The sequence below is a fragment of the Hemiscyllium ocellatum genome, chromosome 5 (assembly GCF_020745735.1).
Source record: "Hemiscyllium ocellatum isolate sHemOce1 chromosome 5, sHemOce1.pat.X.cur, whole genome shotgun sequence".
Classification (NCBI taxonomy): domain Eukaryota; kingdom Metazoa; phylum Chordata; class Chondrichthyes; order Orectolobiformes; family Hemiscylliidae; genus Hemiscyllium; species Hemiscyllium ocellatum.
Genome location: NC_083405.1, coordinates 80,271,637 through 80,297,944, shown reverse-complemented (window position 1 = coordinate 80,297,944; position 26,308 = coordinate 80,271,637). Strand labels below are relative to the sequence as shown.

Below are 26,308 nucleotides of genomic sequence, written 5' to 3'. Positions count from 1 at the left end.
AATATCTGCAAGAAGACCAAATCCAAGAACTGCACCTTTTTCAATTAAACATAAGCAAAGCAGTGACTGTTCCCTGCTGCACTCCCCATACTATTGCCTCAATCAGTGGTAACTTCCTGTTTCTAAATTTAAACAAAAGCATAAGCGATGGCTATTCTTTGGTGCATTCTCGAGGTTAACACTAATCAGTGTTTACCATCCTGATCTGCTGTGCTTTTCAAGCAACACATTTTTCAGCTCTGATCTCCAGCATCTGCAGTCCTCACTTTCTCCTAACACTAATCAGAGTCCACTTACCAACAAATCAACACCCTCTTCTCATGTGATACAAGTTATTATTCTCTCTAAAATTTGGTATTGTTGCATCTGTCCTGATAAGTGTGTTTTTAACATGTCTTTTTGTTTCAGCAATATTCAGGTTCTGTAATACAAAGCACCTAAATATAGCAATATCTTGTACTCAAGTATATAATTTGAAAGTTACACCATTTATTTTTATCTTGGTACAATATATTAATTTTACAAAGGACATTTGTTGTACCGGCAGCAAGTACAAAAGTTTACAAAAATCACAAAAGTGAAGTTTTACAATATTGCACAAAATCTACTACCTTCCCCTCAAAATGAATGAAGGAAACATTTAGAAAACCTCTATGTTAGTCTCTCAGTTTTAACATTCTAATTTTGTATTACTGATGATTTTATGAAAAATAAAATAAACATTTCAAATTACTTTGTTTTAACTACTAAATAAAAGCATTGATGTTAAATGATCTGACTTATTTATGTTCAATATTTTCCACCAATTAAGGCTGGCATCCATAATATTGGTGGAAAACACAACCTACACAGGCTTGGATCATAGCATCTTAAGTCTTAGTTTGCTTTGGAATCTTACTTCGACTGAATTACATTCAAATTATGAACGTTAACACCAGATCTTGAATGAACTTGAAACGTTCCACTAGTCCAAATGCGTATCTAATATATAATTTAACAATAGGATTCAAATGTTATTTCAATAGCAAAATGCTATCAGAAATTCCACCCATAAAAATATATAAAAGAAAATGAGAATTACTTTTACCAAGTTTACCATAGTGAATATAGGTGATCCACAAATGCAATCACCAGTTCAAACTTAATGATTCTGAAGACAATTAATTCCATGTTTCTGGAAAATCTCCACGAAAGGAGAAAAATGGATTGTGAGTTAGACTACATGTACACAATCATCCTTGCACAATTTCTCCAAAGTAGGTCTTCTACTTATAGAACAAGTTAAAATGGCTTTGGATTTTAAAAGCTAGAAAATTTCTTCGTAATATATAGCACAATAAAATGAAACGGGGGATACCTTTTACAACATTTTATAATAATTTTGTAAAACAAATGCTGTTGACAGCACTTTAAGTTTCTAAATTGAATTTTGCAAACCAACCTGGAAAGAAATAAAGGAATTTATAGAAATGGTATGAAATTGAATAGAAGTCTTTAACGTAAGTATATATGTAGATATAATTAGATCACAGTATTTTAACTACAATATGTCAGTAGTTAATGTTATAGTGCAATATTTAAGAAAATAAATCTTAATGAGTTTTTTTTATAAACGTAGTCATTGCAATATCTTTAAATTTAGGACAAATTGCTTTAAATAAAGATGAGCACAACTTTCAGTCAGCAGTTTATATCATTTCTATAAAGAGATACTTACTTGAATACACATTAAAGATTTGCAGACCATAATAAATGAAATATGTGGACAGCTTGTGCTATCCCAACTCAGCATTGTAAGGATATGAATCTTCAAATAAATCACAGCAAATACTTTTGTCTACATTTGTTCTCATAAATTAAAATATCCTTCGAAAACAAGTCATTTGGGCAGACTGTTGCTCATGACCACTTAGCTACTATCACACATTAATATTCAGTCACTTAAATATTTACTATTTGAGTTATCAGGGTAAAGCATAAGTACATTAATATACTTCCCAAGTAAATGGGTTTTGGTATTGTCTAGCATTACATTATAGTTGTATTAGCATTTTGTCTACTTCTTATGTATAAATCAAGCATTTCACCAGTATCAGCTGTGTAGTCTTCATTCTCCACTTAGTGAACAGCTCATTGCTCATTTGGAAGATGGCACAGACTCAATGAGCAAATGCCCTCCTTCCACACTGAGAATTCTGTGATTTTGTAATTTACTTGGGACAAACAATCTAGACTTGTGAAGTGTTATGTAATACAGGTGACCAACCTGCCCACCCTTTCCTTTCTTTCCTCACTGAGTCAATCTACAGAGCATAAATGCCAGCATGGATGAATGCCATGAATGGAAATTATAGAAACAACGTTTCTACAAGACTGAGTCTTTGTATTGTGTTGCCCAAAGCTATAAAAATTTGAACAACTTTGTTCTTTTGAGTACACCTCTGTGAATTATTATTTTTTTCAACCATAATTACAACAGGCATCAATACAAAGAGGACTCGTTGGAGATGCTAGAAAGCATAAAGGTGGATAAATATCCAAGACCTGATTAAGTGTATTCCAGGTTGTTGTGGGAAGGTGGGGATGAAGTTGCCCGGCCCCGATCGAAATATTTATTCAGCTATACCAGTTTATCATCAGGTGAAGTATCGGAGTGTGGCTAATGTTGTGCTATTGTAAAGAAAGGAGAAGCCTGGAAATGATAGACATGTGAGTCTGACATTGGTGGTGGGTACATTGTTGGAAGTGATTCTGAAAGGTAGGATTGACATATTCATTTAGAAAGGCAAGGATTGATTAGGAATAATTAGCATGGTTTTGTGCAAGGAAAATTGTGTCTTGATTGAGTTTTTAACAAAGGAACTAAAAAAATGTGAGTGCATGTGGATGTAAAGTCATCTGTATAATGAGGAGTTTGAATAAGATCACCTCTCTTTCTCTTAAACAGTTAGGATCCTGAAGGGAATCAATACGGCAGATGGTGTGAAGATGTTTCCACTTGCAGGAGTAGTTAGAATCAGGCAACACCATTTAGAATTAAATTATTTCCCATTTAAGCTGGAAGAGAACAATTTCATTCTCTCAATGTTGTTAGACTTTGGAATTGTCTTCTCTAGAATGGTGGAAACAGAATATTGAAAGTTTAATTTAAGGCTGAATTAGACATATTGTTGGCTGACAATGAGGTCAAAAGGTACAGGGATTGGATAGGAGAATGGAGCTCATTGAACTATCAGATCGCTGTTTAAGAAAGAAAGCACTGGAGACAGTTCAAAGGGATTCACTTGGTTTAATCCTGGAATATACAGGGTTGACTCAGAACTAAATAGGTTAGGTCTTTGTTCATTAGAGTTAGAAGAATGAGAGGTGATGTTACTGAAACATACAGATTCTGAAGAGGCCTGATAGAGTAGGTGTTGAGAAGATGTTTCCACGTGTAGAGAATTTCAAACTAGAATAAGGGGCCACTCATTAAAACTGAGATGCAAAGGAGTGGAAAGGGTAGTGAATAACTAGAATTATATACTCCAGAGGCTGTGGAGGTTAGATCACTACAAGTATTTAAAGAAGAGGTAGATAGATTTTTGAAATTAGAAGGAGTTGAGTGCAATAAGGAGCTGACACTGGAAAGGAATTGAGACCTGGGGCAGATAAGCCATCATGTAGAATAGCAGGACAGACTTGAGGAGCTGATCCTAATTTGTATGATTGTATGTATGCAAGATTTTGTTTTTGGTGAAAATGCCAAGAACTTATTGATATGATTTAAGACACAGACATTGTATGTGGTTTCTCCTTTCTCTCACTGTTTGGGATATAAGAAATTGTTGTGGGGAAAATCTATTAATGAGATAAAAATGTAATGTGATGGCTTACCTTCTAGAAATCATGTACTGAATTAAATAATCCTCCAGTTCTGGTGAGCATCAATAAAAATATGAAAGGACTGGTTTAAAAATAACTAAATCCTCATTAATCAAATTTATTTTAATCCCAAATTATGAAACCAAAACTTTTTTCTCTTAAGAAATGCATCTGAATGGAAACAAAAAAAACGTTGATTTTAGGAATTTTATGTCAAAATATATGCAGTTCATGGAGGAGTGTGACTTTTAAAGTATTATCTAAATTCTGGAGTTTGGCTGGGGAACACCAGAATGCTGCTTTGGTTTATCCAAATGAGAACAAAGAAACTCATCTTTGTGATACTTAAAATTTTAAACTGCTTGGGCATTTCAAAATTTGACATTTCTTAACAAATAGTACAAAACATAATGGGAAGCATTTAGATCCAAAATGGGGGCAGGAATGGGACAATTCATCAGTTCACTGGAACTGAACAAGTCAGATGTCCCCTTAATGTGGACTTTGCCACTCAACAGCCCCAGTGAAATCTGAACCTGATTAACCTGTGACTAAAATATTGTGACAGATGCCAGGCATTTTTGGCCAAGCTGCTACCTCTGCATATTTCAGCCATAAGACAATAGGTATGTGGCAGGCCAACAATGGTAACTGAGTGGCAAAAGCACAAGTTTATTCTGTAGATCTTGAGTGAGCATCCCTGACCTCACAGAAATATAGGAAAATTTAGTCTGGGCTGCTCTTTGTTTAGAATAAACTGCCAATCTAACTACTGACTGCCCTAACATAGAAAATAGAGTCTTTTGTAAATCAAGGATTCTAATTTATACAAGTAATCCTACTGCCTGCCTTGACTGGACATTCTGATCACTTAGTGATACATTTGAGGTGGGGGAGGGTTAAATTCTCAGTGGTCAGGATGTTACGTCCTTTCCGACCCTAGTCTGGGGGTGATCTCAAAGAAGCAGCATGATGGCTCAATGGTTAACCTGGGTTTGATTCCAGCCTTGGGTGACTGTGTGGAGTTTGCAAGTTCTCCCTGTCTATATGGGCTTCCGCCAGGTTCTCCAGTTTCCTCCCACAGTCCAAAATCGTGCAGGTTAGATGGATTAGTCATGATAAAATGTGGGGTTACAGGATGTGGGTGGGGCTGCATCTGGATGGATGCTCTTTGGAGGGTCGATGCAGATTCAATGGGCTGAATGGCATCTTTTTACACTGTAGAGATTCTTTGGTCAACTGGGTATGGGGCTTCAAAATCCATCTTCCACATCATTGCATTTTTAAAATTCTGCAAATAGATTAGTTTTACATTATCTAAACATTCTCCTTTAGTTGTTTGAAATCTCCCTCCATTTATAGAAAGCGCAAGACAGTCCAGTCTCTGTGTTCATAAAAGTCAACTAAAAGCAGGATGACAGTTCTTCTTTGAAGATGAAGGAAAGCTAGGCTAAATTGTTTTACTTAGGAATATGAATTAGTTATTATTATGGTTTTTAATTCAAGATTTTAGATTGAATGTTTGCAGCAATAAAGCAAATACAGTCTCGCTTGGGAACTCAAACTGCCATAAGCAAGTATAAGCTATTAATTCTGTAGTCAAATACCTGGTCTGGACATAAATGTACATCCCTGGATAAAATATTACTATCTTATCTGAGAATACAAATTGCTCGGCAAATATTGGTAATATGGAATTGATTACATGCATTTCTAATCAGATATTAATTAGGACAGACAAATGGTTCTTAAATAATCTAGCTAGTTTCATACTTATGCTTTAGTGAGCTGATTAATCTAAGATGCAAAGCTCGCCGGCTGAATTTGGGCAGTTCCAACCTTAACAGCACAGAAAATTATTTGAATCAAATAATCTCATCCCTGAAAAGAAGGCAAGTAATCAAGCTGAAATACAAAATGACTCCCTCTATGTATATAGTGAGAGAACTAGATTTCATCCCACAGTAACTGGATATTAAATAGCTTGAATTATTTTAAATAGTATATTCTTTCAAATACAAAACTTGCAATTACGTTATACAGAATGCTTGTTTTAAAGAATTGATTTGACTTTGGTCCAGCTGGTGACTGATACTTTCAGAAAATTCAAGCTTTAGATCTGAATTGTTGAGAAACTCACAGACTATTTATTTGGATGTGAAGTAGGGATATTACAAAACCTGGCTGTGTAGAGCCCATATTTTCCATGCTATGCTGCTGTTCTGGATCCAAAATAGCACTTGCACTGCAGGCACCCTGCCTACAGCTGTAATGCACACCATTTGGTGAAATTGTTAGCACATTAACTGAAAGTGTGTTCCTGAAGTATGCAGAGTAAGCAGAACCGGACCTCGGTCAGCACATAACTCTGACTTGACACTTGTGTGCCATTTTAAAAGCTGATTGCTCCAGCACTTTTTTCCCTAAGTTAATTTACATTTCTAATCAATCTGTTCAGAGATGTTATTTCACACCTTTGGGAGCAGATGGGACTTGAACTTGGGTCACTCGGTCTAGAGGTAGGAATGCTACCACTGCACTACAAGAACCCCAGTACGCAAGCTCTTAATCTTGCACAGCTGAACATGTTCATCAGGGCATCGCCCCTAATGCTACTTAAGAGCATTGTCATCTACATTCAAGTTGACTGCTGCTTGATTGTGTTTTGCTAGCTGTTGCTGAGTTAGTATTGTTCTATGAGTTAAATTTAGTAGAATCTGCAGGACTTGAAGTAGTAAATGGGAAAAAAACTTGGTCCTCACTTCAAGGTTGTGTTCACTCTGCATGCTCCTTAGCTATGGATGTTGTTGTTTCTAATTCTACTGGCACACAGGAAAACACAAGGAAACAAGGATGAAGATAAGCTGCTCAACCAATGAAGAACAGAACAGACTTAACCTATTCAACCTCATCGTGTCTGTGTGTGTGTGTGTGTGTGTGTGTGTGTGTGTGTGTGTGTATAGTTGCTATTATACGAAGGAGGTACTCATTGAAACACATCTTTTACTGCAGACACGACAGAGCACTGGGGTTGTACTGATTAACTTGTTTACATGGGTCTGCTTTCAAGCTGGAGCAAGGACACCCTTGCCAACATGACTGCATGGTCATTGTCAGCAATTTATACGGTAAGGAAGGGCAGAATGAGAAAGGAGACATTCCCTTTATCCATGCTATCTCTAACAGTTTATCTGACTGCACAATCACTAAATACAGCCCCAATTCACCATTTTGACACAATGTAATACCTTTTATGAATTATTACAGTCTTACACCCACTGCTGAAATAAATACTGACATGAAAAAACTTTATCAAACATTTTGTCCAATATTCCACATAGAAAAGTCAATTAATTAACTTTGTGCAATATCTTAGTGCCTGTTGTCCTTGTGCTTTTGCCTGGCCTAATGTCCCAGTGCTGTGCTGTGCCAGTGGCTGTGGCATGCCTGGCAGAAGATAGCTGACATTTACTGGGGTGGCTTTGAAGGATGACTTTGCACACTTTGAGGGTTAAAGGCCTGACCTCAGCCAGAATCAGCTTGGTATGATGACAGCATACTGGCTCGCTGACGGGCAAAAGCATGGAGCAGCAGAGGAGGGAGGACAATTACAATAATCCGGAGAGGACAGCATGGTTAATGTTCCACAGTATCAGTGCATTACCCTCCCATCGTATCTCATCAGTCTTATTAGTTTGCTGTTATACAGAGATCCTACAAGCTACTTTGAGCATAGATATCCTCAACATCATGCAGCTTACATGATAATAAACAGAGATACCCTGCAGTACTCAGAGTATTTGCAGAGCCCCTCTGCTTTTGCAGCTATGGAAGCTGAAACATTAGCCACGTCTGGCTGCACCATGGTTTGCTCTTTCAGTGATTGCATGCAGGTGACCACCACTTCCCAACTTGGTCAGGGCCACTCCTACTCATTTCTCATTGCATACAAATGTTTTTAAGCATGCCTCTAAAATAGATACTTTCTGTATTGGAGCAAGCAATGCATGGTGGTAATGGTGGTGGTGAGTTTGATGAGAGGAAAAAGCACATAATTAGATGGGATGGTGGCCTACCAAAACATCACCTCCTTCTCAACTATACCAGAATTAAGTTCTGGACAAGACGTTTCATCTTCCTGATGCCAATTAATGTGAGATTTGAGTTATGACTGACACAGATTTGTTGGCAGATGATATTAAATTCACTGGTCTTGACCACAGATATGAGATCATTAGAATTCCTTCATGGCTTCAAGGTTCTCAAGTCATAATGTCCACTGGCATCAGTGGCTACCTGCTCCCATTGCTTTCACACAGCTTTCCAGGAAGGCTTCTTGTCGCCCCCCCCCCCCCCCCCCCCCCCATCACCCTCTCCCTCCCTGGCTAGGGGGTAGGAGGCCTTGTTTGGTTGGTTCACCTCGAAGTTTCAGGGTCAGTGAACCTTGCAGTACATTTTACATCCTGTTGTGACAATTTATTTTTCTTTCAGACCAGATGCTATTCCTCTACCATTGACAGCAGCCACAAGTCATCTCCCCTTGAAGAGGACTTTACATTATGTTAGCTCCATGAAACTTCACACCCTCTGTTTAGACCTGCAACCACTTGGACAACTGGCCACTCAGCACTGTGTTTACTACTAAGTTGCAAGTTACAATCGTTTGTAGCTCAGAAGTACATCACTGTCCCCACTCCTGTTTCTTTTGGGGCTATCAGATATTATCTCAGTAGGGTCATGCTTAAGAAGCAATGTTTAAGAACCTTCGTACGTGTGTGGAGTTTTACTCAGTAAAACCATGTAGCCCTTCTGCAAAGTGCACTAGGAAGATTTGAACAGCTTATCTTGCCAATTACACTGTAACTGTGAGGATCTTGCATGTAGTGATAGAGAGGTCACTGAGAAGAATTCACAACATGAATGAATGATCTACTCATATCAGGTTCCTTCAGTAAGCTGGGTTAATCATTGACAGCATGAAAGTAGCTCAGACTTGTCTGGATTGGAATTGCCTCACTGAATTTGCCACAAAAACAGACAAATTTGTCATCATTGTGGTTAATTATAATCTCCCCAAAAAGTAAGATGATTAACTGATTGATAAACAACTGAAAAGTGTGGGTTTGAACACACACTAAACAGTCACCAGAAGCTCACTCAAAAACTTATGAGGACGTTGTCATTAACCTCCTGAGCCAGCATTGAAACACACAGTACCCTATTCGGGTGGTCGGACATGTGGAGTTTCACATTAAATCAAGGTAATCACTGAACTATGATATGTGGGCGTGTGTTCACATGCCTACACTCTAAATACTAGGTAAAGACAATGACTGCAGATGCTGGAAACCAGATTCTGGATTAGTGGTGCTGGAAGAGCACAGCAGTTCAGGCAGCATCCAAGGAGCAGTAAAACTGACGTTTTGGGCAAAAGCTTTTGCCCGAAACGTCAATTTTACTGCTCCTCGAATGCTGCCTGAACTGCTGTGCCCTACGCTCTAAATACTGCCTGTTTAGAGCAGATAGTGTCCCAGATCTCACTGCTCTTTCATTCCATGAAAGGATTGTTTTGCAGAAAAGCTCCATGTGCAAAATAATCCAACCCCTGTCTCAAATCGCAACTGGCTACATGAAGAATCTTCCACAAAATCTCAAGCAGCCAGTTTCTGGAGCTACTGGAAGCATTGTGATAGACCTTCTATAGACTATACAGTACATTAAACTAGCATAAACTAGTCAGAGCACCACAAAAAAATAAAATTATGAATTTACTTGTCTATCAATCCAGCTTCTTTAATTTTACTGTAAAAATTTTTTTCCAAGATGTTGGCACATTTGAAGTATTCGCTTTCTGGAGGATTATATTCACGACAATTGGTGAAGATTCGTTGCATGTCGGCCATGAACAACTTTTTGGTCACATAATAGCGGTTCTTCACACGTTCACTCATTGTTTTCAAATCTGTGAATCAATTTTACCCCAAAAAATGTTAAAGGAAGACATTCTTATTGCTTGAAGATATATGTGAAATGAATACAAAATTACAATAATTGCTGCCCATTTTCATTACCTATGAGTTTAAGAGAAGCAGGCTATAGGGGAACCTTCAACACATTCCACCATTCAATAAGATCATGGCTGAACCTCTTTACCAACCTCAATTTCCCATCCTATCTCCAAAACCTTTGATTCCTTTTGCACCAAAAATACATCAATTTCAATTTTGAACATATTCAATGAGTAAGCCTCCATACCCTTCTTGGATAAATAATTCCAGAAGTTCACATCCTCTGAGTTCATCTGTGACTTAAATGTCCGACCCCTGATCCCAGGTCTACAGCCTCTCAATATCCAGCCTGTTTTACTCCCTAAAAATTTGATGTTTCAACGAAATCATCTCACATTCTTCTTGATGCCAGATCGATTTAATATCATCTCATCCTACTCAAGACTCTCATTATAGGATAACCTTGTCATTCCAACAATCAATCTAATAAACCTTTGTTGAATTCCTCTCAGGAATCAATTCTTTGTATGGCAAGGTAAACAAACCTGTGCAATACTCCAGGGGCTGAATTACGTGCCAAAGGCTGGGTTCCCACATCACAGTATAACCGTTCAGAGGTGAACCCACCTTCACTTTGAAACATGAGGTGGAACTTCTTTCTGTCTCCAGGAGGAAGTCCTGTTTCATTGCGGAGCTGGCTAAATGGAAGCGAGCTAAATGGAAACTGGCTGCTTGAGATTTTGTGGAAGCAAGTAGCTCTGCACCACACCATGAGTGTCTCTGAGTGAGAGTGGGTGTGTGCGTGTGCATGTGGCAGTCACTTCTGATTGGCACAGGAGTTGCTATCCTACCTTAATTAACCAGCAGCACAAGGATTTGGAGATAGCATGAGTAATTGTGGTTGGTAAAGAGGTTCGACCATGATCTTACTGAATGGTGGAATGTGTTGAAGATTCTCTGTAGCCTGCTCCTCTTAAAGGTATCTATTAATAGGTCATGTAGTATTGCAATAAGACGGAAAAAAAGGTGTAATCTCAGGAATCAAGAGGAGAAACCGAGACATTGAAATGTAGACAAAAGGAGCTGGAAAAGACCATTTGGCCATTTGAGCTTGTTCTTTAGCCCTAAGAAATATAGCTAACTCCTTCTTGAAACCATTCAATGTTTTGGCTTTCTGTGACAGTGAATTCCACAGGCTGACCATTCTCTGGGTAAAAAAAATTCTCCTAATCTCCGCAAAAATGGCCTACTCCATGTCCTTAAACTGCGACACTTGTTCTAGACTCCCCAGTGACTGGGAACATCCTTCCTGTGTTTACCCTGTCTAATCCTTTAAGAATTTTATAGATTTCGATGAGATTATCCCTCATTCTTCTAAATTCCAGTGAATACAATCCTAACAAATCCACAATCTCGCTTCATATGCTAATCCAGCCAACCTAAGAATCAAATTTTGTTGTACTCCCTCTGTAGTCAAAGCATCCTTCCTCAGATAAGGAGACCAAAACTGCACACAATAGTGCATGTGTGGTCTCACCAAGATTGTGTATAATTGCAGTAAGAATTTCCTGCTCTTGTACTTGAATCCTCTTGCTATGAAGGCCAATATACCATTTGCCTTTTCCATGACCTGCTGCACCTTCACTTTTACTTGCAAAGACACCCAGGTTTCATTGCACCTCCCCTTATCCCAACCTATTACCACTCAGATAATAATCTGCCTTTCCATTTTTGCTACCAAACTGGATAACCTCACATACATGCATATTATACTTTGTCCCTGTCATGCAGGGTACATGTGTCTGTGGTAAATGTTTGAGGTTCAAGCAGCCTCAGCTCAGATTACAAACTGGTGGCTGAACTACCAACAATGTGACACATCAAGAAGGGGGAAGGTTTCCTGCAATCTTTTACCAGGAGGGTCATACTGTTGAGAAGAGTGTCTTCTGATTTGTTCAGTATTCAGAGAAAGGAAATATGACTACAAGTCATGAAGGAAATGAGACTCAGAGAGCAGTAACTGTCCCACAGATCGGAGGTTCTTTCAGGCTTGCATGAATAAGAATGAGGACTGCATGGTTCAGGATGCCAGTTAGGTTGGCGGAGTAAGTAGCAATGTGGTGATGGTAAAGAACATCATATTAAGAGGGACTGACACCATTCTTTGCAGCATAGAGCAAAAGGTCCAGGTTAGATTAGATTCCCTACAATATGGAAACAGGCCCTTTGACTCAACAAGTCCACAAAGACCCTCCTAAGAGTAACTCACCCAGATCCATTCCCCTACCCTATATTTACTCCTGACTTGGGAATTTAGCACAGCCAATTCACCTGACCTGCACATCTTTTAGATTGTGGGAGGAAACCAGAGCACTCAGATGAAACCCATGCAGACACTGGAAGAATGTGCAAACTCCACACAGACAGTCGCCTGAGGCGGGAATCAAACCCACGTCCCTGATGCTGTGAGGCTGCAATACAAACCACTGAGCAACCGTGCCACCCCACATGAGTTGTGTTGCCTGCCTGCTGCCAGGATTTGGGATTTCTGATCAGGACTGGAAATGAGCTTGCAATGGAACAATGAAGATCCAGTCATCAAGTCCCTTGTAGAGGCTTTGTTCTGCCTGCGTTGTTGGTAAGTGGTCCTGCATAGTCAGTATGCGGAGGGATGCAGCAAATTTTGACTCTGACTCAAAAACTGTTTTAGGAGAAATGTGTTCCACTTGACAGACCACTGGTAGTACTGGGGAAAGTGGCATCTGTCGTGGGGATGGGGGCTGTAGGGTGTGGCTCTGGTAGTTAATTATGGCATTGGCACAATTGAAAGGGATGACCTAAGATCAAGAAACCTTTTAGCGTTTGGCATGTGGGTAGTCCTGTTTTGTAGTTTCACCAGATTGACACCTCATTTTTAGGCATGCCTGCTGCTGTTTCAGGCATGCCCTCCTGCACTCTTCATTGAATCAGAGTTGATCTTTTGGTCTACTGGAAATGATCAAGTGAGGAATATACCAGGCCATAAGGTTGCAGATTGTGATGGAGTATAATTCTACTGCTGATGATGACCCACAGCTCCTCACGGATGCCTAGGATGTCTTGAGTTGCTAGTCCTGTTCAAAGTTGATCCCATCCACCATGGAGATAGTGCCACGTGATATGATGTAACAGGAATGTATTCTCAATTGAAGATGGGACTTTGTCTGCAGGAGGACTGTGTGGTGGTTACTCTTACCAGTACTGTCATGGACAAATGCATCTGTGGTAGGCATGTTGTCGAGGATGAACTCAAATATGCTTTTCCCTCTAACTAATTGCCTTATTAACTTCTGCAGATCCAACCAGGCAGCAATATATTTGAGGGCAGTAAAGTAAACCTCCTGTTGATTACCACTTACTACCTCTCACTTGGCCGATGAATCAGCGCTCGTTTTGAAAATGGGAAGAAAGCACAGAGGGTGGCAAGGGTGCAGAAAGTACTCTGGGTGGAGGACTTCAGCGTTCAATACCCAAGGTGGCTTGGCAGCAGCACTACTACCTGGGTGTCGCTGGCTGGCTAGCAGGTTTTACCCATCCCTAGCTACCATTGAGGAGGTGGTAGTGAGCAGCCTTCTTGAACCATTGCAATCCACCTACTGTAGGTTGACCCACAATGCCATTAAGTAGGGATTTATCAGGATTTTGACCCAGTGACAGTGAAGGAATGGTAACATTTTTCCAAGTCAGGATGGCAGGTGGTTTGGAGGGGAATTTGAAGGTGGTGGTGTACCCATGTAGCTTTTCTTTTCATTCACAGGATGAGGGCATCGCTAGCTGAGCCAATACTTATTGCCAATTCGTAAATCCCCATCCAGAGGCCAACCACATTGCTGTGGGTGTGGTATCGCATGTAGACCAGTCCAGGTAAGGATAGCAGTCTTTTTTCCTTCCCTAAATGCCATTAATGAACTGTGCTACCGTTGTCCTTCTAGATGGAAATGGTTGTGGGCTTGGAAGGTGCTATCTTCCACAAGAAGTTTTCAACACAAATCTGTAACTTTTAAACATTTAACGCAAAAGTCATTTTTAGGTTAGATTCATCATTGAAGCTTAATGAAATAGATCTTACATACCCATTGGAAAGCGAATGACTTCATAATAGCCAGGGGCTTCAGTTTTTTTAACTGGTTCCATAAATGGCCAAGCACTTTGGTGACTCTATTAATTGAAAACAATTCAGAATTTTAGTTTCTAAGTGGAGAAAATCGATATGATAAGTAACAGCTGTAAAGATCAAAGTCACTGTTTACCTTTACTTGTTGCAGGATGTTTTTTAAGATATTGTAAAGCTGGTCAGGGTCTCTGGAGTCTTTACTGAAACAAAAGAGTCAAGTTTTAGTTTTTAAATAACCTGCATTAGAATTTCTAAATTCAACCGTTCAGAGTTACTAGACCAAAAGTAAAAGAAAAATGGCTGTAAGTATTCAAAATAATTTCAAAACAACACACTTGCTGCTTTTGTAATTAGTTCATGTTTACAGACTTACCCTCTTAAAAAAAGTCATAAAAATATTGAATGCACAGCATTTTTTTTTCTTTTGAAGGTATTAATAACCCCACATACAAGATTTCACCTATTGAAAATTAAAATTTATACATTCTCACAGTAGTAAGTCTAATATTTGAACATATATTTGAATATTTGAAAGTCCAAATGACCAATCCTGCAAGATGATCGTGTACCCAGTTCTGCATTTCATCTTGTAGAAAATAGCTGGCTTATTTTGCAATGACAAGCCGATGGACATTATTAAAATGACATGCATTATATTTGACACAACACTCAGAAACCATTTGTCTCTTGTCAGCATGCATGTTAAAAAGTGCAACTCTGAACCAAATAGCAAGTTAGGGCGAGACTGACCAATGTAACTACACTGGAGCAGACAAGTTAGCATCACTGACTTGACACTGGAGAATATCACAGTTTTGTCAGTGACTGAAAAATGTCACCACAGACCATCTTTTTTGTCAAGGCACATTGTAGGATCTGCTGCAAGGAGCGCTCTGATAGTGTAGAACAGAGAAAAAAAAATGAATTTGGCAATCCACTCTTCACATCACTGGGTGCAACTGCTACTATCAGTGATATTCTTTTATGATGTCAACAGTGGATGCTGCCAAAATACAGCAAACTAGTGCGTTCCAGTACGGTGAATCAAGGTTTGCTCAAAAGAATGAATTCTGATATTATTCTTAAAAGAGAAGAAAGATAAATACTCAGGACGACTGTAATAAATTACTGGTGGATATTGAAAAACTTTCAGTCTGGACAAATAATTCACATGAAACCCAACACAGGAAACAGGAGGTGGAATTTTCCCACGATGCTCAAATAGCAGGACAATTTCCAGGAGGGAAGCCCGTGGCCTACTAAGGTGAAGAGCTCAGCTCATTTCCAGCAATTGGATGGCTAATGAGTCGTCTTCTTCTGGAATTAAAACTCTAGACCAGTGACCACCTTCTTATGCTTGGTCCAAACCTTGGCCGCGAACAGATTAATGTAGATTATTCTTAGTGCCTGGTAGGTTAAGAATAATGCCCCACACCCACTTTTCCACTGTTTGATGTCTGTTTTGACAAAAATAGAGTATAAAACCATATATTTTCACACTGGAGATGGAGACTCATACCAGCATCATGCCTTCCAAATCTATGGTGCTGAATCTTGGACAGCTGTAGAACAATATCAATAATGCTGTCTTAGAAGGATCTTGTGGAACAAGTGAGAGGACAAAAAAAAATGTTTTCCAAGGTACAGACACACCAAACATGGAGATCATCATAATCTCACATCAGTTGAGATGTAAGGGCATATTGGCAGAATGCTCTCCTCAAAGCAATATCAGGGAAGGAGTTCACATTTGGGGCAAAGGAAATTTTCAAAGACATTCTCAACGCCTCCATTAGGACTACACTATCAATATCAGTGCATAGGAAGTAGGTACCAATTGTGTCACTGGACTCGAAATACCAACTTCGCTTTTCAGTTCTGAAGGAGGGTTACTAAGACTTGAAACAGTATCACTGCTTTCTATCCACAGATGCTGCTGGACGTGCTGAGTTTTGACAGTGATTTTGATTTCTGCTTCAGATCTGCAGCAACTACAGTTCATTTAAGTGACCTATAAAGCAATGTATCATCAAGACTATGATCAATGTCAACCAATTTCACTGGGTGGTCCAGCTTCCTCCCAGAGTACAAACATGCAAAAATAGAAAAGGTTTAGAGAGATATCAGCAAAGTGCAAGCAAGTGGGACTACTTTGGTTTGGGATTATGTTTGGCATGAACTGAAGGGTGTTTCTGTGTCGTATACTCTATGTGTGGGCTAGAGGGATTGGCCATGCTAAATTGCCCTGGGGTGTCCAGGGATGTGCAGGCTAAATGCATTTGCCATAGTGTCAGAGAACTTGGAAACAGACCTGCTGAAGTCCATAGAATCCTTACAGGGGGAAATAGGCCCTTTGGCCAAACAGGTCCACACTGAGCCTCTGTAGGGTAACCTACCCAGACCCATTCCTCTACCATACAGTTTACCCCTGAATAATGTACCTAATCCACACATTGCTGAACGCTATGGGCAATTTAGCATGGCGAATTTACCTAACCTGCACATCTTTGGAATGTGGGAGGAAGCCCACACAGAAACAGGGAGAATATGCAAACTCCATACAGACAGTCGTCCGAGACAGGTATAAACCCAGGTCTCTGGTGCTGTGAGGCAGCAGTGCTAACCACTGAGCCACTGTGCCACCCATGTTTCCAAACTAAAGTAGTCCCACTTGTCTGCATTTGGTCCATATCTCTCCAAACCTTCCCTATTCATGGACTTGCCCAAATGTCTTTTGCGGTGGGCAGCGCGATGCTCTTCAAAAGGCTGGTGCAGAATTGATGGGCCATATGGCCTCTTTCTGCACTGTACAGATCCTTTGAGCCAAGGATAGGAGCAGCCAGAGAAAGAAAATGGCAAGTCAGAGAAGGTTTGAACCAATGAACTGCTACCACTTCTACCAGCGGTCAATCAATGTCTTCATTATGTCTTCACAATCACCTGATGAAGGAGCATCACTCCGAAAGCTAGTGTGCTTCCAATTAAACCTGTTAGACTATAACCTGGTGTTGTGTGATTTTTAACTTCACTATAGGGAACCTTGTGAGGAAAACAAAGGGTTCAAAAGGATTCTGTAAACCCAAACATCTGCAAGGATGGGTCATTATGGATAGAAAAAAATTACTAATAAGGCTTGAAGGTCAATTGTGGGTCAAATTGAGGACCAAAGATTTATATAATTTGGTTCAATTGAATGACTGAGAGAACAGATTAGTGGAAAGGAGCAGAATTTATGCAGAGGACCAAAAACTTTATTCTTCACAGTGGTCACTTGGAGGGAATTTTTGCTCATTCGACATTTGTCTGATCTGAAATACATTTAATCTATTCAATCACACCTTAAAATGATCCTGCTTTTGCACAATCTACATAAACACCTTCCTCCTGTATAATTATACCAATTTATTTTTTCCAGAACAGACTTACCCTCTTTCTTTTCCACTCGACTTCCAACCAGATTCCCCTGTAGATAAATTAGATCAGTCTTTTAGCTCTACTCCATGAAACTCATATTAAATTTTAAATACTAATACAGGTCATGTAAGGCGAACTGTTATAAAGATTAGTGTAAATACTTCAAACCTGTGTTAGGTTGCTTACTTATTCCAGGTATACTTTCAATAGGAATCTGTCGCACTCCTTCTTTAAAGCAAGAGAGTCCTGGGTACACTTTTCGAATCTGTGCTTGTTTTCTTTCTATCAACTTCTTTATAATCTTAAAACAAAGAGAAGCAGCACGATAATTAGGAACAAGAAATAAATTAAACCACTTCTTTATTTACTGTACCACACCTGGACAACTAGGAAAATAATTAAGACATAATAAAGAGGAAGCACTAGACCAGGCCCATCAAGATCTATATGGAGAAAAGTTAATATTAGGAGTTCTGATTCTGAATGTTATTAATATTATGATTACTATTATGATTTTAATTTGAAGCATTAACTCAGTTTCCCTGTCCACAAAAGCAGCCAGGCCTTCTGAGTTTCTCATATATAGTGAGAGAAATGAGAATTTTGAATTCTGATGGTCTCTAGTACTGAAATATTAACTCCATATATGCTGACAGACCCTGCTCAGTTTCTCCAACAATTTCAGTTTTCTTTCAGATTTCCAGCATCTGTCGTTCTTTGTTTCATATTACTGCTGACTTTCTCTGTGTTTTATAATAATAAGGGCGCTGCCTTAGTTTAAGGGCGGCACGGTGGCTCAGTGATTAGCACTGCTGCCTCACAGTGCCAGGGTTCCAGGTTCGATTCTAACCTCTGGTAACTGTAGGTGTGGAGTTTAAATTGCCCATAGTGTTAGGTGCATTAGTCAGAGGGAAATGGGTTTGGGTGGGTTACTCTTCGGAGAGTTGGTGTGGACTGGTTGGCCCGAAGGGCCTGTTTCCACACTGTAGGGAATCTAATCTAAAAATTGAAAATAAAATACAAATGAGTCCTTTGGTAAGGTGGCAAAAGATAAAAGGTAGAAGAGAAAGATAAACAGAAATACAGATCATGGACAGGAAATTGATTAGATTACCTGCCATCTCTTTAATAGAGAAGTAGGGACCTGATGAAATATCATCAGGCAAAGAAAGAAAATGAGCATATGCAAAAAGTTAAATGCTGCAAAGTCTCTTGTCTAAGTGGGAACACAGAAGTCAGGGAACATACAGTAAAACAAATCAAGATGAGCAGAGAACCCCAATGAGGTAAAAACAATGACTGCAGATGCTGGAAACCAGATTCTGGATCAGTGGTGTTGGAAGAGCACAGCAGTTCAGGCAGCATCCAAAGTGCAGCGAAATTGACGTTTCATCAGGGCTTTTGCCCGAAACATCAATTTCGCTGCACTTTGGATGCTGCCTGAACTGCTGTGCTCTTCCAGCACCACTGATCCAGAGAACCCCAATGCTGATTCCAATAAAACTTTAACCGCATGTATTTTCTTCCAACCACCTCAACCATATCTCCGCTAAAGAAAAAAACGTCAATATTGTTGGGTCTGAATTTAAGAATAGATTGCTCAACAGAAATGAGAGATGCTGTTCAGTTGGACGATGACACACAGAATGGTAAGACAGAAAATGAAAAAGGGGGATTTAAAGTCACAGGAGAACAGGATCATACACAGCGATGTTCACTTGGCAACAGTCGGCATGGACAAGTTGGACTGAAGGGTCTGTTTCCGTGCTGTACATCTCTATGACTCTATAACTTGGGGAACTTTAACAAAAATAAAGGGGACAATTCCCCAATCTAACGTATGTACACTTTTTGCCATTAAGAGAACAGGGCATTTCAATATATTTACATTGAACTCACATGGTTTCTGAATGATCATGAAACTAAACAACAAAATAGAGTTGGGGGCAACTGCTTGCAGAAGCTAAATGCTTTTTTATAGCACATATGGGTAGGGATCAGAAGTTCTCTCTTGGTTCATCCAGCAAATCATTGGACTCTCTTCTGCTGCTAACAGCCTCCCTTTAGCACAGGCCATGATTTCTAATCTCTGCAACACGCCCCAGGCCTAATCTGAAATCTGATTTTAACATTGCACTGAGGATAGCAAGGATGCTAACTGTACTGTGAGTGGGGGATTTCAATGTCCACCACAAGAGTGACTCAGCAGCAGCATCACTGATGACCTGGTCAAGTCCTAAAACATGGGCATTTACCCAACACCGTGGAAAATTGTTCAGGTATACCCTTCACACAAAGAGCAGGATAAATCCATCCCAGCTAATTAGCACCCCCATCGGTTTACTCTTGATCATCAATAAATTGATGGATGGCGTCATCAACAGTGTTATCAAGCAGCACTCATTCAGCTATAAGCTGCTTACTGACACCCAGTAGGTACCTCACTGTTCCTGAGAAAAAAGTGGCACCTCGAGTGAGATAGCGGACTGTGATCTCCTCTCACCGTGGTACTGGTGCAGACCATCCATGGCTACAGTTATTGAGTATAGATCCCTGTGTGTATCCAGCTGGACACTGAATGTGCTGGACCTTGCTATCCATATTCAACCTGTCCATGGAGGCAGCCAGATGCGGACATGCTATAGCCAGCATGGTAATGATATTGTTGATGGACTACTCCACCCTTTGATTAAAGTCACTGACTGCCTCTGACAAACGCTACTGTTCCTATGTCTGTCTCTGCAGTTTATAAGTCATTAATGGCTGAAAACAGAGGCTCATCTTGTGCCTGGACCTGAATTGCTGTCTGATCTCAGGCAATCCTCTACGTGTTAGAATCCTGAGGTGTTGCTTCTTGAGTTGGCTGCAGAGACATATCAGTGATATGCTCACTGGATCATGCTCCCAGGTCCAACCCAGAAACAGTGCCTGCCTAGTGAAAATTCCTGAGTTGGTGAAAGTGCAAACCTTCAAGGGTTCATTGGCTTCCTCCTCCAAGGTGGAGGCGAAGTTGTGGATTTCCAACAGTTTCTTCTTTTTGATGCTATTAGCAACAGTGTAAGACAGAATATGAATAAAAGATTTTTCTGATAGGTGAAGAACACTTGGCACAATTTCAGTCCAGGCTGGCTGGGTCAGGTAGCATTGATTCTTTTGGTGGTTGGCTAGAGAAAGTATTGTTCACCACCCTGCATAGCAACACCTCCAGGTTCCTGTCCTTTGGAAATGTGCTCTGTAATAATGGTTCAGCACCATAGTGTAAAGGCAAGTTCCTGGCTGGCTGCATCTGAAGTGGGGTGCAGCTGGGCTTCAAATGCACTTGGACCACTCCAACTGCACAATTCTCCGCAAGAAAGGTGCCCAAGAGGTCTGGAATATAATTAATGAGGTGATGAGCAGAGGATGGCATAATAAAAGTGCTTCTGGGCCATTGTGGATTAGGCACCATAAATGTCACGCAACAAAAAACTTTAACTGCAAATTGAAAATTGCATTTTTTTTTTACTAACTGATCAGAAGTAAAATATCAGCAAAAATAGGCACGCAGTACCTCTTTCTGTTTCTTTATGATCACTGAGAACTCGGTGTACGGGATCCTTGGATTCAATTCACAGCCCATCAGAGTGGCTCCTTCGTAGTCTTTAATGTAACCAACATATTTGACTTTTGGAACTTTTATATCCTTAGAGAATCCCTGAAATAATACAAAATATCAGAAAACTACAAAATAAATGTCAAACTGCTCAAAGACAATATGTTGACAATTACTTTGTAGTAAATTAAAACTTTTCTGAGATTTTTTTATTTGCAAAAATAAACTTTATACACAAAAATAAACTTTATGTTCATACACAGTTACTGAAACAACTCTGTAGTCTTTGCACACGAAGACCAAACAACATTGGAATTTGGCATTCCCTGTAATTGCAAAAAACCCAAGGCATTCCTTACTTGTACAGGACAGTATTTACATACAGTTGAGGCACTGAGAGGGTCAGATAACTGAATGGCTCCTCATTGTACTTTGGCAGAAAGATCTTAAATGGTGGTTATTGTTCAATGCTCATTGGTGACAGCTACCCCCAAATAAGACTTTTCTGGCCTTGTCGACAAAATTGGTGCACTATATAATAACTTAACGGGAAGTAATAATGTCTCAGATTTGTACCATAATTAAATTGGTTGGAATTTTAAGTCCAGTTATTTAATTAAATAGCTTCGATTTAAACATTTTTTCAAGTGGCAAAATCTACAAACTTTGAGAGATAGTAAGTCTTACTGGTATTTGCAAGTGCAGTTAAACTCTATTACAGTGGCTACCTTTAGGTATACTGGAATATAAATTGTGAACAATCCAATTAGTTTGCAGCATAATGCAATCAGTCAATTTAGAAAAATTATTCCTTGAAATTGGAACGTAATTTTCACTTCATTATAAAGATAGTGAACTTACAATATTTACATGTCTAAGACATTGTAAACTTGATAATGATACGTAGAGAACAAGAAAGCTATTATTCTTGATTAGGCAGAGGAGGCAATGGCCTAGTGATATGTTAATCCAGAATGTCAGCTAATGCCTGGGGACCCAGTTTGAATCTCACCGTGGCAGATGGTGGAATTCGAATTCAATAAAAATCTGAAATTAGGAGTCTAATGATGACCACATCTCATTAATGATTCTTTTTTAGAAGTGAGACAGTTATGCTTAAACTTTCTTTTGCACTAAATACATCAATATCCCTGAATTTCTTAAGTGAACTGAATACACTGAATATTTTCTTGTACTTTAAGATTCCCAGGTATGAACTTCCCGAGGGGTCCTGTTCAATAGCCAGAATATCTGGACAACTGTGGAAAATACCAAAAATTTTTAAATAACACTTTTTTTAGTTTTTCCCCATTGTTTAAGGAAATTTTAGTGTAGATGTGTTATGACAAATCATTTTCTCCTGAAGTATGGAAATTAAAATGTGAGAGCAAGGAATGGACAGTAACTTCGGGCATTGGAATGTGCAGACTGCAGTTCGACCAGTTGTTCTTGCCAGCAGGAGATCCAAAGTATCAGAGGTAGACTACATTAATATGCCACTGGTAAATTAAATGCCCTGCTGCAGCTGACTTGCTTCAGGCTGGTGTACTATCATGTGAAGTGGACCACAAGCCGTTGTACTGGGTGTTGACACGTCTCAGTAATGACTGCAAAAAACTGATGTAGGTGCTATGGGTAATGGACATGGGGTGAGGTGGGGGCTTAGGGAGTGATGGGAGGTGGAGCATGTGTGGGAAAGCAAATGATCACTGTTCTGGAAAGCCTACACTGGCAGCAGCCTACAATATTCCTGTGGATTGTCAGGGATCATATCTATTTCTCCTAGACTCACTATAACAATTCTGCATGCAACCATAAAGATCCCACCTTTTTACTATCTTTAAAAGCCCAGGAAATACAACGGCAGATAAAAAAAAATGTGTGGGATTGGGACAGTAACATTCCCAATATTTTTCTTTCTGCAGCTGCAGTTTTGTTCATGGTGCTGTGAATCTAAAAGATCCAGGAGTAAATTGTTACATTGTATGAAAATAAGAACATCTTGTTAAAACATTTCATTTAGATTTCTCATCAGTAACTATGTGCGAACTGTTCCCTTGTAATATACAACTCTTTGAAGAGCATAGAATCAACAGCCTAAATGGCATACCTGCTTTTTGAAGTAGCCAATTGCATATTCATCTGCATAAGTCAGAAAGTTCAGAATGTTATGTTTGATGTGATATTCTTTCAGATGATTCATTAGATGGGTTCCATAGCCCTAAAGAACAAGCATTTGACCATTGGTAACCTCTCCATTAATACGTTTTATTAACAAAATAAAACTATACCACTGCTTATTTACAGAAGCACACCTCAATAATCTTAACAGAAATACTTTAATATGCCCATAATTTATCTTTCAAGTGTTTCAGTATAACAGAGTTTGACAGTGAAGATTGTGATTCATAAATTCAACTCTGCTGTGTATCAATTGTTTGCGTCTGTTTGCAGCTTCACAGGTGGCTCAATGGATAAAACTAGCTTTTAACTTAGCCATACAAACTGAATTCAAATCTCAGTCTGTGGTTAGTTAGTTGTTGTTTGCTAAGCTAATAAACAACAGTAAACTAGATTCAGCAACTAACATTACTAATTAGATTGTGGAAAAGAGTAGAGCTCCTTCAGAAAGGATTCTAACACAATATGGCATCGATGGGTAGCCTGTGTAGCTGCAATTACAAATGCAGTTGATTTAGACAGGAGATGCGATAAAGTGGCAATATTTGTACAAATGTGACTTTTTTCCAATGAACTGTCACTCCTATCACCATTGTGCCCTCAGAAGTGTTCCTTTTTCATTTCCCTCCCACTACGTGTACAGTGAAGGGCTATTTCTGGCTGACAATGCTTGACCTGGTGCACAGCCAGGCTTTAAACATGGCACAGACAGTGTGAATCTCAGAACTTACTGGCAGAGGCAAGAAAGTTCACCACTGCTGTGCACATGATAGTGTGGTACCACAGAGGTAAACGTAATGAGATAAACAGTGGAGAACTACATGATATAACTCTCTAGAGATCATGGAGGAAACTTCCTGAAATTGACACAAATAGAGAAGAGAGAGTAGAGGAGCTTTTATTTGTCATTTCTACCATATACACCAGATAAATTACCCATTCCAGATTGCTCTCAGGAGGGTGGTTGTGAGCCACCTTCTTAAGCTGCTGCAATGTGGGGGTGATATGCGTCTCTGCAGCGCTGTTAGGAAGGAACTTCCAGGATTTATCACCTCCATAATTTATAATGAACTTAAACTTTAATGTAATTAGATTTTAAATAAATACATGATGATGAATACAGGTTACTAATTACCTTTTAAATTCAAGCTTACCTTCACTTGTTCATTAGAGGTTACAGCACAAAACACAATCTCTGTAAAGCCTTGCGTTGGAAACATCCGGAAACAAATACCGCCAATCACACGGCCATCTTTGATCAAAGCAAGGGTCTTGTGTTTACTATGATAAAATTAAACAAAATGACTTCAAACTTCACTAATCTTTTCATGGGCCTCTATTTAAGCTTCGCAAATATTTCTCATGGTAAATGATTGAGATTTAAAAATTGCTCTTGTGCACTGATATTAATCTCTGAAGGTCGAGACGCTGATCAAAGGAGATTACGTGTTACCTTCAGTGATGTTTTCTTCAGCCAGAGAGTGGTGGGCCTGTGGAATTCATTGCCACGGTGTGCGATGGATGCTGGGCATTGACTGACTTCAAGGCAGAGATTGATAAATTCTAGATCTTGCAAGGAATTAATGGCTATGGGGACAGTGTGGGTAAGTGGAATTGAAGCGTTCATCAGCCATGATTAAATGCAGAGTGGAGTCAATGGGCCAAATGGCCTTGCTTCCACTCCTATGTCTTAATGGTCATGTGCAAACAGGGTTACTTGATGGCAAACCATCAAGTATGCTGTCCCAAAATAAGTTTATTTAATTTGAAACTCAGGAGTACCTATCACAATAAAGAGCTCCTGAAATGTTTAGAATGCTTATTTTGTTTGTGAACTTAGCTGAAGTTCAGACAAACTGGCCTTGCCACTGATTTAAGCAAATTGTACATTTTCAACTAAAGTAAATAGAAGTATAGAAGTTTCCAATTTTTTTTGTAGTTCTGTTCCAAATAGCGTCATTAATTAAAAGGATGAACACATCATACCATTCAGACTGTTGACTTTACTACAAATCAGGCATTAATGTTAAATTATTTTTGGTTCATTGTATTCCTGTTATTTCTGTAATTCTGTTTTTATTCAAACCTCACTATACAGGTTATCACGAAGCAGCTCTGAAAGAGTTCACAGAGATGCCTATGATCTCTTGATCTATGAAATTGGATCTGAAAAGTTAACTTCTGTGCTGAATCATGCTGTATGCTGGTAACCGAGTATGTTACAACAGAATAAGTTAGAGACTAAAATAGGATCCACTCAACCTTCAAAGCTAATTAAAGTCAACAAACTCTATGTGACTGAATGTATTACTATCATCATTAAGTAAAATACAGCAATTCTTAAAAAATAAACAAAAGTTGGATAATGGAATGATATGGATCTTGGCTATCAATGGAAAAGAAATTTAGGTGTAAAATGGATTAACATTCCCTGTCATCCAATATGTGCTATCACACAAGATTAATTTATTCCTCATTAAGGTTAAAGGTTTGAGCCTTATCACATGATAAGCAAATGTTTTTCAGTTCAATTAACAAACCAATACGAGAGATTAACCAAATTGAGATACTACTTTTACATTAGCAGCAGTCACAAGCCATGTACTCACGGATCAAAAACAAGCCGAGTGATGTATTCCTTGGGCATTCTGGGTAATTGATGGGAGAAAACATTCTGTAATCCAACTAACCACATCATCATTTTCTTGTTTGGTTTTTGGCTGAGTGAGTTTCCCACAACGTGGAACTCGATTACACCCCTTCTTTCTTCAAGCCTTGCTGCTTCATCTCTGGCTGCGTGTGCTGATAGTAAGCTAGTCTTGTAATGAACAAGATAACAACATTTTTCAATTGCATCTTTATACTTTAATCAAATTGCAATTAATATCATGAATACCTGGGCAACACAGATTGAGAAGTGGCAGATGGAGTTTAATTCAGATAAATGCGAGGTGCTGCATTTTGGGAAAACAAATCTTAGTAGGACTTATACACTTCGTGGTAAGGTCCTAGGGAGAGTTGCTGAACAAAGAGACCTTGGAGTGCAGGTTCATAGCTCCTTGAAAGTGGAGTCGCAGATAGATAGGATAGTGAAGA

At 39.2% G+C, this 26,308-nt stretch overlaps 1 protein-coding gene across 2 annotated transcripts in view; it reads right to left on the bottom strand.

The window, feature by feature from the left end:
* Nucleotides 1-26,308, bottom strand: part of kat2b (K(lysine) acetyltransferase 2B) — a 100,222-nt gene that overhangs the window by 29,774 nt on the left and 44,140 nt on the right. The window contains exons 10-18 of one of the 2 annotated variants that reach the window (XM_060824903.1): nucleotides 25,822-26,030; nucleotides 24,367-24,493; nucleotides 23,142-23,252; nucleotides 20,990-21,133; nucleotides 17,626-17,740; nucleotides 17,452-17,488; nucleotides 14,162-14,225; nucleotides 13,985-14,069; nucleotides 9,319-9,826 (exon numbers count right to left, since the gene is read on the bottom strand). In XM_060824903.1, the coding sequence (XP_060680886.1) occupies nucleotides 9,633-9,826; nucleotides 13,985-14,069; nucleotides 14,162-14,225; nucleotides 17,452-17,488; nucleotides 17,626-17,740; nucleotides 20,990-21,133; nucleotides 23,142-23,252; nucleotides 24,367-24,493; nucleotides 25,822-26,030 (1,086 nt within the window). In that variant the 3' untranslated portion in view covers nucleotides 9,319-9,632. Of the gene's footprint in view, nucleotides 1-9,318; nucleotides 9,827-13,984; nucleotides 14,070-14,161; nucleotides 14,226-17,451; nucleotides 17,489-17,625; nucleotides 17,741-20,989; nucleotides 21,134-23,141; nucleotides 23,253-24,366; nucleotides 24,494-25,821; nucleotides 26,031-26,308 lie in introns of those variants that run through there. The other variant, XM_060824904.1, reaches the window with a different exon arrangement.